Below are 12,533 nucleotides of genomic sequence, written 5' to 3' on the forward strand. Positions count from 1 at the left end.
AGAGCAAGAAATTGAAAACTTATTTCAAAAAAATAAGGAAATAGACATACAAGTGCAGGAAGCACAGAGAATCCCAAAACAAGCTGGACACAAAGAGAATCACACCAAGACACATCATAATTAAAATGCCAAAGGTGAAAGATAAAGAGAGAATCTTAAAAGCGGTAAGAGAAAAGCAGAGAGTTACCTACAAAGAAGTTTCCATAAGAAACTTTGCAGACAAGAAGGGATGGGCAAGAAATATTCAAAGTAATGAAAAGTAAGGACCTACAACCAAGATTACTCTATCCAGCAAAGCTATCATTTAGAATGAAAGGGCTGATAAAGTGCTTTCCAAACTAAGTAAAGTTAAAGGAGTTCATCATCATCAAGCCCTTATTATATGAAATATTAAAGGGACTTATTTTAAGAAAAAGATCAAAACTATGAACATTAAAATGACAACAAACTCACAATTATCAACAACTGAATCTAAAAGAACAAAAACAAATTAGGAAAAATTAAGAAAACAGGCAGAAAAGGAACAGTATCATGAAGATCATTTGGAGGGTTATCAACAGGGAGAGGGAAGGGGAGGATGAGGGACAAGGTACAGGGATTAAGAAGCATAATCGGTAGGTACAAAATAGACAGGTGGGGTGTTAAGAATAGTATAGGAAATGGAGACCCCAAAGAACTTATAAGCATGACCCATGGACATGAAACAAGGGGGGGGGTGGATTGCTAGAGGGAAGGGAGTACCAAGCGGAGGGGGTCAAAGGGGGAAAAATTGGGACAACTGTAATAGCATAACCAATAAAATATACCTTAAAAAAACATACATAAAGAAGAAATGACATGCTTAACATAGTAATCAGAAGTTTAGTAATCAAAAGGGAAAAGCAAAGATTTTTATTTTATTTATTTTAATATACATTTATTTTTAGAGAGGAGGGGAGGGAGGGAGAAAGAGAGGAATAGATATATCAATCAGTTGCCTCTCTCACGCCCCAAACTGGGGACCTGGTATGCAGCCCAGGCATGTGCCCTGACTGGGAACCAGACTGGCGACCTTTCAGTTCGCAGGTCGACATTCAGTCCACTGAGCCACACCAGCCAGGGCAGACTTTTTTTTTATATATAATTCTTTTATTTATTAAATCTTTATAGTATTTTTCCCATTACCATTTAGTCCCCTTATACTCCCCTCCTCCAGCAATCACCATATTGCTGTCCACGTCCGTGAGTCTTTTTTTCCTTTTTGCTCAATTCCCACCATCCCCTAACTGCCCCCTTGCCCCCAACACTAGCCGTCATCTGCTCTCCATCTATGAGTCTGTCTCGGCTTTAAAAGCAAAGATTTTTAAAGGGTAATAACTTGTGTTGTTTTATTCTTTTGCTCCAGGTTTCATTCAGTTTCCGTTTAAAGTATCACTTTAGTAACTTCACCTCCCTACAGAGTTCCAACAGCACCTAATATTTGTGGGTTTAATTCACAAGTCATTATGGTGGGAACAGGACATTCACATGGTTTCAGGATCTGAATGTCATGGGACATGAGCCAGTTACTGGAGTTGAGTCATAACATAAATATTGAGCTAGCACCAAATCCTTCTAAACTTCAATGTTTCATCTTTCAAGAACTGATAGGTCATTAAACAAATAATTGGGGACACTGAGGATACTGAGATCAAGCACACCAAGCCACAGCAAGTGCCCCAGTCAGCAGGTCACAGGGGTGGCCTACAGCACTGACCTGCATTAGCAGTTAGGCATTCCCCACTTCCACCCTCCTAGTGCTGGGCCTTATAGGCTGTCTTAATCTCTGACCTCTGATGTGGGTGTCTGCCATCAGGCAGCCAGTCCTACCTCTGGCCACCCACTTAGTATCCCCTCCAAAGTGAAGAGCTGTTAATCTGACTTCCAAGTTCAGGAAACTGACAATGCTATTATACAATGATGAATGGACAGATCGTTGTACATAAAAGGCAGAAACTCCGACTCTATCTCTCTTGAACTTCCTCTTACATACTTTGGGAGGTAATCTCTGAATGAGGGTAATCTCTGAGTGCAGCTGTCTCTGTCCCTCAGAGAGACATCTAAGTATGCTGGCCCCATGTCAGGATGGGGAGAGGTTGGAGGCTTTGGTTAGGTCTAAAGTCTAAGCCACATACTTCAAACTTGCCTTTTCCCAGAATGCTCTGGAAAACAGTATCCAGTGTTGGATCAGACATTAATATAGTTATACAGAAGAAACTTTTAATTGACCTTGACTTAACCAACTCCTTATCAATCATGCTTTTTATTAAAAGTACATTTATATGTTTTAAATAAATGGTTAAGGTTTATATATGTTTTTTATGATTTTGCTCTTTGAATTACATTTTCCATCAATCAGCTAGCCACAGCATAAGAAGGCTTCTTCAGAACTCTGATTCCTGTGCTGGCTTTGTTTTTTCAGTGCAAGCTTTGTAGGAAACTAAGGGTGAGAGGAGAAATTGGCAAGGCAGGATTCAGGGATTCCTGGGTCTTGAGATCCTGGCCTGGAACAACCCCGGGGTATGAAATCCCACCTTGACCTCAGGGCCACTCACTGGGGACAGCAGATGAGACCATCAGTACAGCATTAAATGTGGAGGAGCCAGCTTCCAGGCATGTGAACCTAATAGCTTTCTAAGGGCAAGAGAGTCCCAGTCCACTCAACTCTGACATCCTTGGATGTATGTTTTGGGTTCTTTGCATAACTTCCTTGATTGCAAGATTGTACTTGTGAAAAGAGAGGTCCCATTTAGGGGGCAGATGAATGAAGGTGATCTATGTGTATGACCCAGAGATGCCTCTATTATTTCAAGTCCTCATCTTCTTCAACAAAATCCTTTCTTGGTCATTTTGTCTGAAATTTCTACTCTCCTTTTACAAACTGAAAGAGTACAGCAGAAAGCACAGCCCATGTAATTGCTCAGCCCGAGAGCACAGCCGGCACTGCTGAGGGACTGGAAAAGTTCAGTGCGGCTGCAGAAGGGCATGGAAGAGGAAGACAATAGATAAGAGGTGAAGCTGGAAAGGAAGGTGCTCACCAAGAGCTCCACAGGGAAGTTCAGAAGTGAAACCATGGAGATGAGGAAACTACTGCAGCTCCCAGGCTGTAGCTCTTTGGCCCTGCAGGTCACAAACTGCTAAAACCTCAGGGTTGAAATCAGTCTCAACATGGTCAATCGCTGCCTAATATGTGAGAAATTCCATTACGGGGAAAGGATTTTTTTTTTTTTAATGCTTGAGATTGCAGTCAGTTGCTCAACCTCAGTCAATGATTTAAAAAAAAAAAAATGATATGATTGCGGGAGAGGGGGTGGGCTGGGTGGGGGAGAGAAATTGGGGGAAAAGGGGACAACTGTAATTGAAAAACCAAAATAAAAAAAAAATTTAAAAAAAAAATTAAATAAATAAATAAATAAATAACAAAAAAAAAAAAAAATGTGTGGCAAGTCCACTTTTTGAAAGATGAAAGGCCTCTACCTTCAAGGGCTGACAATCGGCCTGGGTAGATAAGATATAAAACAGGACCAAAGTTACCCTGAAATACAAGGCTGTCAGTAAACAGCAGTTGAGCACATACAGCAGAAAATTCACCCTCAAAGGAATAGATGGCCTCTGAAAAATGTACAGTTTGACAGTGACCGATGATTACTAGACTTTTTATGTAGTCATTTCATAAGGTATATCGATGCTGAATCACTATGTCGTACACCTTGAACTAACATAATACTGTATGTCAACTATAATTAAAAATAAATTTAAAAACATTTTTTAAATGGGCACTTTGGGATGGAAATGAACACAGCATGCCCTGACTGTGTGGCTCAGTTGGTTGGGTGCGTGCCAGAGGCAACGGACCAATGTTTCTCTCTCACATCGATGTTTCTCTATTTCTTTTTCCATATCTCAAAAAAATAAAGATAAAATCTTTTTTAAAAAATACATTAATATAGCTTCAGTGGCAGCTGATGAATGACAAATACGGGGACTCAACTAAAGCACAAGGATGACCTTAGTCAATAATGCACCCTTGATCATTTGAATGGGGAAGTAAATTCAGTACGGTCACAGTGAAGTTAGGGAAATGAGACACTAGCACTTGAATTTAACATTCTATTAACTCAAAAGTGTGGAGATGTTGTCTATAAGTCCTGCGTCTGGCTAAAATTGAATTTCCATGCAGGTCACCGTCATAAATTACAGGATGAGTCAGAGTACTAGGATCACTGCCATGAAGTGTTGGAACTGAAGGCCCATTGTGTCCATTCAACAGTAGCTGAACATGGAGAATCTCCACCGAACCTCTTTAAATGAACAGTTGCGATTTGCTGTCCCTACTTTCTCACCGCCCACTTCCTACCCCTTGAAATCTGCCCCTATTGATCATGGTCAGTGGTCTCCTGGTCACCTTTGTGCCCCTGATGCCCAGCAGAGTGTCTGGCAAAGAGTTCTGAAATGTTTGCTGAGATGAATCAGTTACTCAACTTGATGATGGCTTTCTAAGTTCTGTTCTCTTTGGCCTCACTGGTGCATCACATTAATATTGACCTGGCCTAGAAAAACCCTCTCCTATCATACTCCATGACGCTTCTAATTCTCTCTTCCTCACCCCTTTACTCTCCTCCCCACCTCAGGCTGCTCCTTCACGGATATTTTTCCTGCCCCTACTTTTCCTCCTGCCTACATATGGTTATCAGACCTTCACTCTCTCTTCACTGTGCACTTCAGATATCCAGGAAATGATGATAATAACTTGTGTAGTAGTAATAAGTTGCCTGGTGTGTATTAGGAACTTTACTCATTATTTTACCTAATCCCACAAAACCCCTTACTGTCCATGATGGTTGAGTAAACTGCAGAAGTAAAATGAGTTACTCGAGATCACATGACTAGCAAGCTGCAGAACTGGATCTGAGCCCAGGTCTTACTCTGCTGAAGGTACAGATGCCTTTAAAACAAAAACACATACACATTTAACATGAAAAACACATGGAAATTAAAATTTAGAAAAAAAAGGGGACTATGCTCCTTCCTGTCATTGGTTCTAACCTCTCCCCGTGTGTGAGTGCTGTTCCTCTCCCTGTTGACATGTTCCTTTTGGTGACCCACCTCAACTACAGACTCCCCTTGTCTAAAACTACTTATGTATCACTTTTTCTAAAAATCTGTTCCTGTCACTCTTCCTTCACTGTCGCCATCACTCTCTCGGAGTCACGGAAGCTCAAACTCAGCAGTCACTAGTGACTTTTCCTTCCGCTCTTTATTTATAGCACGTTCTTTCATCTTTTACTCCTCCCCTCTCCATTCCTGCAGTCATACGCAAACCCTGGCTCCTGTCCCTTCTCATCTGATGATGACTATTGTCTCCCAACTAGTCCTTCCATCCCTCACCATCTTTCTCCTGGGACCCATCCTGCAGTTTACCACAAGGCTAAGTTTCCTAAGATGAGGCTTTGCATTTGTGGCTCCCAAATAGAAGCCCATCAGTAGCTCTTTTTCAGAGGTAAAGCCCAGACTCTTTGCCGATTTTCAAAGCCCTGAACAGTCTGGTGTTCCTCCTGGTATTTTAACCTTAATCTCTTACCTCACACCTGCAGGAATTCTCTGCTGCAACAAAACTGGTCTCTTCAACTTTTTAAGCCAAGCTTATGAGCCTTAGCTAGCGTGATCATACCATTTATTGTCAAATGGAACCCCTTTGAAAGTGAAAGGGACTGCTATTGAGAATTGAGCCAATAGGCATAAACTGGGATTGTCCTGGATTAACTGGGATTTATGGTCACCATATTCTTAACGTTCCTGGCCCACCTACATACAGGCCACCCAGACCAGCTGCTAATGGGATTATTCCAAGGTCTCTACCAGCCTTTGCTCTCCTCTTGATTTCCTGCTCTAAGTCTAATAGCTAGGGGTCTCCAAGTTTGACCAGGCCCTTCAGATTTATACCGTCAGGTTAGGCTGCCTGGTTAGCTTTCAGTTTGGCATTCTCCCTGTGAGTCTCTTCCTGATCTACCAGTTCCCAGGAGCAAGGCTTGCCCCTCCTAGCCCAGACTCAGCCCCCAAACTTTGAGAGTGCTGCTACCGCTACACCATCACTGTCCTTCATGTCTCCTCTAGCCTTGGATATTTGTCCAATTGCTACCCTTCCTTCCTTGCCCAGATCCTCCCCACCCTAGCCATTAGGATGTCCCTTTTCTTTGGCCTTCTGTAGCCTCTATTACCTCTATCATTTGCTTTGCACTCGCAGCCCCACTGAGCAGCAACTGACCTTTTGAGATTTAGTTCATTCTCTCTAAGCAAGGTCACTGGCAACAAAGGTCCACTTTGGCTTAATCATCTCACTCCCAGCCTCTAACAGGTCAGGTTCTTGGTTGAGAGGATGCTGACAGGAACACCTAATGGATGAGACCTGAGTTGCACATAGTCCCTCCCATGTTACCACCCTTCTGCTTGACTGCCCCTCTGAAGAAAGGCAGGCATTCTTAGATGCTGATAACAGCAGCAAGAGAAATACCATCGCTAATAAATACAGCCCACAACAGTTCCCTGGCAACTATAGCATCTACTCTCATGTTTGTTGCTCTTCAATAAATGTCAAATTCCAGAAGTTATAGCAAATCCCTTTGAGACACAAAGGGTCTCTACTATATAGGGACAATTAAGCAATTATTTGGCAACACTTAGAGAACTGGGTTCCTCACCACCCTCTAGTTTCCCAGAGGCCAAGGGAACACTCTTGCCCCAGCCATGGCCCTTACGGTCCCTGTCCTACCTACTCACTGTGACCAGGCTTTCCTTGGCCCTTCCCTCACCCTGTTTTCTAAAGCTCACCCACTGGTCTTATTCTCAATGGCCTGGTGTCCTTCTGACCCTGTAGCACTCAAAGTTTCTACTGATTTAACAACGGTAAGGGAAAAAATATATGTAAAACAAAACAGATAGTATGACCCCATTTTGTTAAACAGTAACAAAATGTTTTGAGGTATGTATTTACATGGGGGAAAGGTCTGGCAGATAATACAACAAAATATTAGTGATTGTCTCATCTGTTTAAGTTCCTTAACGAAAGTACATTACTTACATAATAAAAATTAATGAAGCAAAAAACATAAGAGCTGGTGTTTACTATGTTGTCTTCTTTGTTGCCATGATTAGCAGAAGTGGTACCCTGCCACCCATCGTGGTCACCACCAGCAGATTAAGGGAGAAAAACCAACTCTAACGCTCAGGAGACGAGTTAAATTTGTGGGTTGCTAACGAGGGAGGTTTTCAGACCCATCAGCATGTAACAAAAACCAAGTGAACCCATGGTACCCTCACTTCTCACCTGCAAGGGGCAGGTCATCAGTTCCACTTTATGTTTTGTTGCTTTTTCCTTCCACAGCCTTACCTAAAATCTAGATAACTTGATAATATAAATTCTATGTGCAAAAAAATAATAATAATATTAATTCACTATTTTGCAGGAAGCAAGAGATAACAATGGGATATGGAAGAGAAAATGCAGAATTTAGAGTCAGAACATGTAGATTCCAGTTCTGATATCAGTGGAGTCCTTTTCCCTCTTTTCCTTACAGATTTTCTGCCTCATAAATTTTCAATTCCGTTTATTTAATGCCAACTATTTGCCAGGCACTGTTTGCTCGCAGGAGGATGAGGCTGTGCAGGTGTAAGGGGCTTTGCAGACGAACTGGGAGGTGCCAGTAGGGATTTGCTGGCCTGCTGCGGAGATCCATTAGCCATCACTGAAGAGATCGGATGTTATCCCCCACCCTCCTACCATTCATGGGGTTGTGCACTCCCCCAAGTGGGACTCTGCTCAACTGACTGCAAGTTTGTGTGCTTGACACTCCTTAGCTGGGGCCCGGGTTTGAGCCTACGTTTTGTTTTCTCTGACCATGGTGTCTTATTACATACACATGGCTGGGCTCCTCCCTGGCAGTCACTTGGTCTGTCACTGAACTGCAGGTCAAATACTTAACAGGAAGGCTGAGCGCATCTTTGAGGCACGGCACCAGGTGAACTTTATGGATACGGCACATCATCTACATTTAAGTCCTGAACATACCCTCCCATTTTCACTTGATGAAAGTCTGCCCAGTCCTTTTCAAAGACTTCAGGAACAGACAACTAAATTGACACAGATTATTATAAATATGCCTTTTGCTGAGGACCCAGAATAGGAAAATGCTAACCTCAGCCACCATTGAAGTCTTTAAAGGTCCAGTTTGAACAGCTAGGCCAGAGGACTTAGCACTTTGTTAAAAGTCAAAAGAAAAAATAAAGATAATGAAAAAGTAAAAAGTAAATAAATAAATAAAAACAGTTTAGTTCATTAAAAAAAAAAAAAAAAACCCTCAAAGGAGAGCAATGGAATACGCAGGGGTGGCCGTGTGGGGTGGGGGCTCCCCCTCCCTCCTTCCAGTGATTTGTCCTTAAGCAAGGCTGCAGGCAATACTCACCCACACACCTTTTCCCGTCCTCCGCCAGGGTGTAGCCACTGTAGCACTGGCAGACGAAGGAGCCCAGCACATTGACACAGAGCTGCTCACAGCCATGGTCCTCCGCCGCACACAGATCCTGGACTGAGACAAAATCACACCATAAGAACAGGCCTCTGAAGGAGGCAACCGTCTCAGCACAGGGCCAGGCAACAACCAGCCTTACAGCACTTGCTCAAATAACTTCAGGAAACATTGTAAGCATTGATACGTGATCATTGTGGAAAATTTGGAAAATCCAGAAAAACCTATAAAAGAAAGTCCACCTATAAGCCCCCCACCTGTGATCCTACCACCCAAGGGGCAACTGCTGTTAACATTTTGGTGACTTTATATATATTTTTTCAAAGTTGAAATTTTTTGCCTCTATTAAATGCACTAAATAATTGGAAGTTCACATCAGTTTTTATTTTACCATGTCACTGAGAGTGCTCTGAAAACATTTTGAGCAAACTGTGAGTTATCACTGTCAGAACGTGGAGGCAGCTAGAATGCACACCTGAAGTTTTGGTATATGCTAATCAACCTGGCCCTGGACTTGGCTGTTCCCAAAGGCTATGCTGATGGATTTAGCAGTTCCCAAAAGATATGTTGATGGACTGAAACCGTTCCCAGGGGAAATGGTAATGGACCTAGCCCAATATGTTAACTAACCTGGTGTGTATGTGGGGCAGGGGGGAGAAGCAATGAGATGTAAATGACCTACTGCATATGTTGGGAAGCTAACTCACCCTTACCAAAATATGTGGTTGACAAGTATAAAAAAAGGTGCCTGCAGAAGGGCAGGTGGGACTCCTACGGGCCCACGAGGAGGACCAGGAGTCCCCAGTCCCCGTTCCCCGTTCCCTTGCTCCCCATTCCCCTTGATCCTCAGGGCTCTTGAGTTGGTCAAGAGCCTCTCCCCTCTTTCCCTCTTACCCCCTTTTCCCTCAGTAAACCCATTGCCTGATCCCCCAGTGGTCTCTGGGTGATTTCTCAGAGGCTGCCCTGACAATCACGAGCAGGAATCTGCACATATCTGCACCAAGTACCATTCCTACTCTTTGAAAACCAAAATGCTTTGCAGTCAGTCTCAGCAATTTTTAAAGAAGTAATCTGGTACTGTCTTTGACATTTTGCAGATGAAGACACTGAGAGAGGGCACAGAGGAAAGGCCTGCTACTCCTCCAAAAACAGAGCAGGTCTAAGAATAGCCCCCAATTCCCAAGTCTGCATCAGCCCCTTTGGACAGACTCCTCCTCCTCCCACGTGTCTACCAGAGGATCTTTGAAAATCCTCTTTGCACTCTATGTATTCATCCCAGCAGCAAATGAGGAAAATGGGAGGCCAGAGCAGGTTAGGAAGGTAACAAAGGTTACTAGGGAGAAATGGATGTATGGCTATTTGTGGTTGGTCCTATTTTGGTCACATATTTATCATACGTGCACAAAGTGCTGAGTCCTGGTTATTTATTTAAATGTAGTGTAAGAATGCACTACAGAAATACGTTTAATGCAGTGGGACTAAGAATATATCAGAGGATGAAAAGGTTAAAGGTATTTTCAGTCTATCACTGATTTGGTCTCTCCTTTGCAGAAACAGGCTGACATTTCACAGCAAGGAGACTGGCTTGGATTCATAACTAGCTCTTCCAGTAACTTTGCCATGGAAGTTGGAGAAAAATCAGAACATTAAAGGGATTGAATATATTAAAAATAATATTTCTCAGGTTAATATGACAGCTATGGTTAAAAACTCAATGAACTAGAAAGCTTGATTAATCCATGAATTCAATAGCTGTACTTTAATGTAATTTCCCAGGTCCTTGAGTTTTACAATTTATTATGCTTTTAGATAAATATCGAATATCAAATTGATAGAAAGATAAAAGCTGATTAACTCATCACTTATTAAATTCATTATATAATTTAAAAAATAAAATGTACATCATAATAGTAAAAAGGCTTAAGTCTAAGACTCCACAAATAAGGATTCTGGTTTTAAAATGCTAAAAGAAGTATTTTCATTCCCAAACCAAGAAAGTACTTTAAAAAATTATAGATACAAATTCCTTTATCTCTTACCAGAAAATTTGTATCTTAGATTTCCAAATGGGAAATTCAATTGAGATTTCCAATGAATTTAGATATAAGGAAAACACCAATAACCAAAAAATAAAAACAAAAGACCAAACCCTGCCCTGGCTGCTGTAGCTCAGTGGATTGAGTGTCGGCCTGCGAGCCAAGTGTCACTGGTTCGATTCCCAGTCAGGGCACATAACTAGGTTGCACGTCAGGTCCCCAGTTGGGGGCGCGAGTAAGAGGCAACCGCACGGTGATGTTTCTCTCCCTCTCTTTCTCCTGTCCTCTCTCTCTACAAATAAACAAACAAATTAATTAATTAATTAAAAAAAAAAAAGACCAAACCCTTCAGCTCATGAAATTATACTGAATAATGAAAGGATAACAAAATCCCTGGCTGGTGTAGCTCAGAGGATTAAGTGCCGATCTGTGAACCAAAGGGTTGCCAGTTCAATTCCCCATCAGGGCACATGCCTGGGTTGTGGACCAGGTCGCCAGTTGGGAGCATGTGTGAGAGGCAACCACACATCGATGTTTCTCTCCCTCTTTTTCTCCCTCCCTTCCCCTCTCTCTAAAAATAAATAAATAAAATATTAAAAAACAAAATCTACAGTTAGTTGTATGCCTAAGCCAGAGACCTAAGAAAAGTTGGGATTATAGGATATTCTTCATTTATTCAGGAAATGAAGCACTTACTTTGTCCCGGGCACTGGGCATATAGTGGTGAACCAAACAGACAAAGGGGCTCCTGCAGTCAGGCCACTTGTGTTCTAAGGGTTAGTAACGGGGAACTTTAGGAGGAGTGTTCCTGACTAAAAGAACAGCAAATGCCAAGTCCCGAGGTAGAATAAACCAGCCCCATCTGAGAACCAGGAAGGCCAGAGTGGCTATCAGAGGCACCCTAAATAACTAAAATACAAGATAAAACACGCTAGAAATCCATCAGAGAGATGCTGACAATACAACAGGAGTTCAGAAAGAGGATGAGTTTCTGCCAGTGAAGAGTAGACCTGAACCAGCTGGCAGGTAAGCGTGAGAGAACAGGGAAAGGGAAGTGGCACCAGGCTGAGGGACTGTGAGTAACTGTGCAGAAATGGAGGAAAGCAGGACAGGCGTGGTAGTTGACTTTCACTCTGGGAAGTCCAAGGGCTGCAGCAGGAGGGAGAATCAGAACGACAATTGACACCAGATGGCAAAGGCCTTGACCCCAGGCTGAGTGCTCTGAACTCCATTCATCAGGCAGCGTAGACAACTCAAGGTCAATTCCTTAAAAAGGGAAATGGGTGCTTTCACCTGAGTTATGCTTTAGAAGGATAAATACCAAATATCACAGTTGCTCTCAGCTCTGGGAAATGGAAAGTGTTACCATAAATAGTTAGCTAATTATTAATAAGAAAGGAAGCAAGGGGAATTGGAGATTGTTAAGCGTAATCGACCAGGGAGCATAAGCTTGTTTGTTTCATCAGGAAGCTACAGATTCACACACTCCAGGAGACCTCCGCATTTCTCCCGCAAAGGGAATTAACACCAGATTTTTGTGGGGAGCAGGGGGAGGTAAGTACATGCATAACAGAACTCAAAATGGCACAGAGGGAGGTGCTTTACCATAGAGGCCTGTCAGTCTAACCTTGGAAAGGGATCATTGGCTAGGGTTTGGACCCATCGGAAGTGCACAGAAGGTTGGGAAGTTGATTGGTTATTTTTGAAAAAGCTCCTGGTCATAATCCCAGGGGAACAAAGGTGGTGGTGGGGGGAACGAGGTAAGGGGAGAGGGGGGGAGAGAGAGAGAGAGAGAGAGACCTCACCTGCCCAGAAATGCACTTGCCCCTTTGTTCACGTGCTCTCTTCTACAGGAAAACACACAACCATGTGGGTCTAGCAGCCAATCCAGGCCCACAGCAGACCACGCAGGCTCCAAAGGACTAAGCTTTAATATGAAACAGAAACTCTGGATACT

At 42.7% G+C, this 12,533-nt stretch overlaps 1 protein-coding gene across 3 annotated transcripts in view; it reads right to left on the bottom strand.

Moving 5' to 3' along the window:
* The window catches only part of MATN2 (matrilin 2), a 132,864-nt gene that overhangs the window by 48,788 nt on the left and 71,543 nt on the right, over nucleotides 1–12,533 (bottom strand). For all 3 annotated transcript variants that reach the window (XM_090283534.1, XM_090283533.1, XM_090283532.1), the window contains exon 5: nucleotides 8,478–8,600. In XM_090283534.1, coding sequence (XP_090139660.1) covers nucleotides 8,478–8,600 — 123 coding nt within the window. The remainder of the gene's footprint in view (nucleotides 1–8,477; nucleotides 8,601–12,533) is intronic.

The sequence above is a fragment of the Furipterus horrens genome, unplaced genomic scaffold, assembly GCF_987537825.1.
Source record: "Furipterus horrens unplaced genomic scaffold, mFurHor1.1.pri manual_scaffold_7, whole genome shotgun sequence".
In the NCBI taxonomy this organism is placed as follows: Eukaryota; Metazoa; Chordata; class Mammalia; order Chiroptera; family Furipteridae; genus Furipterus; species Furipterus horrens.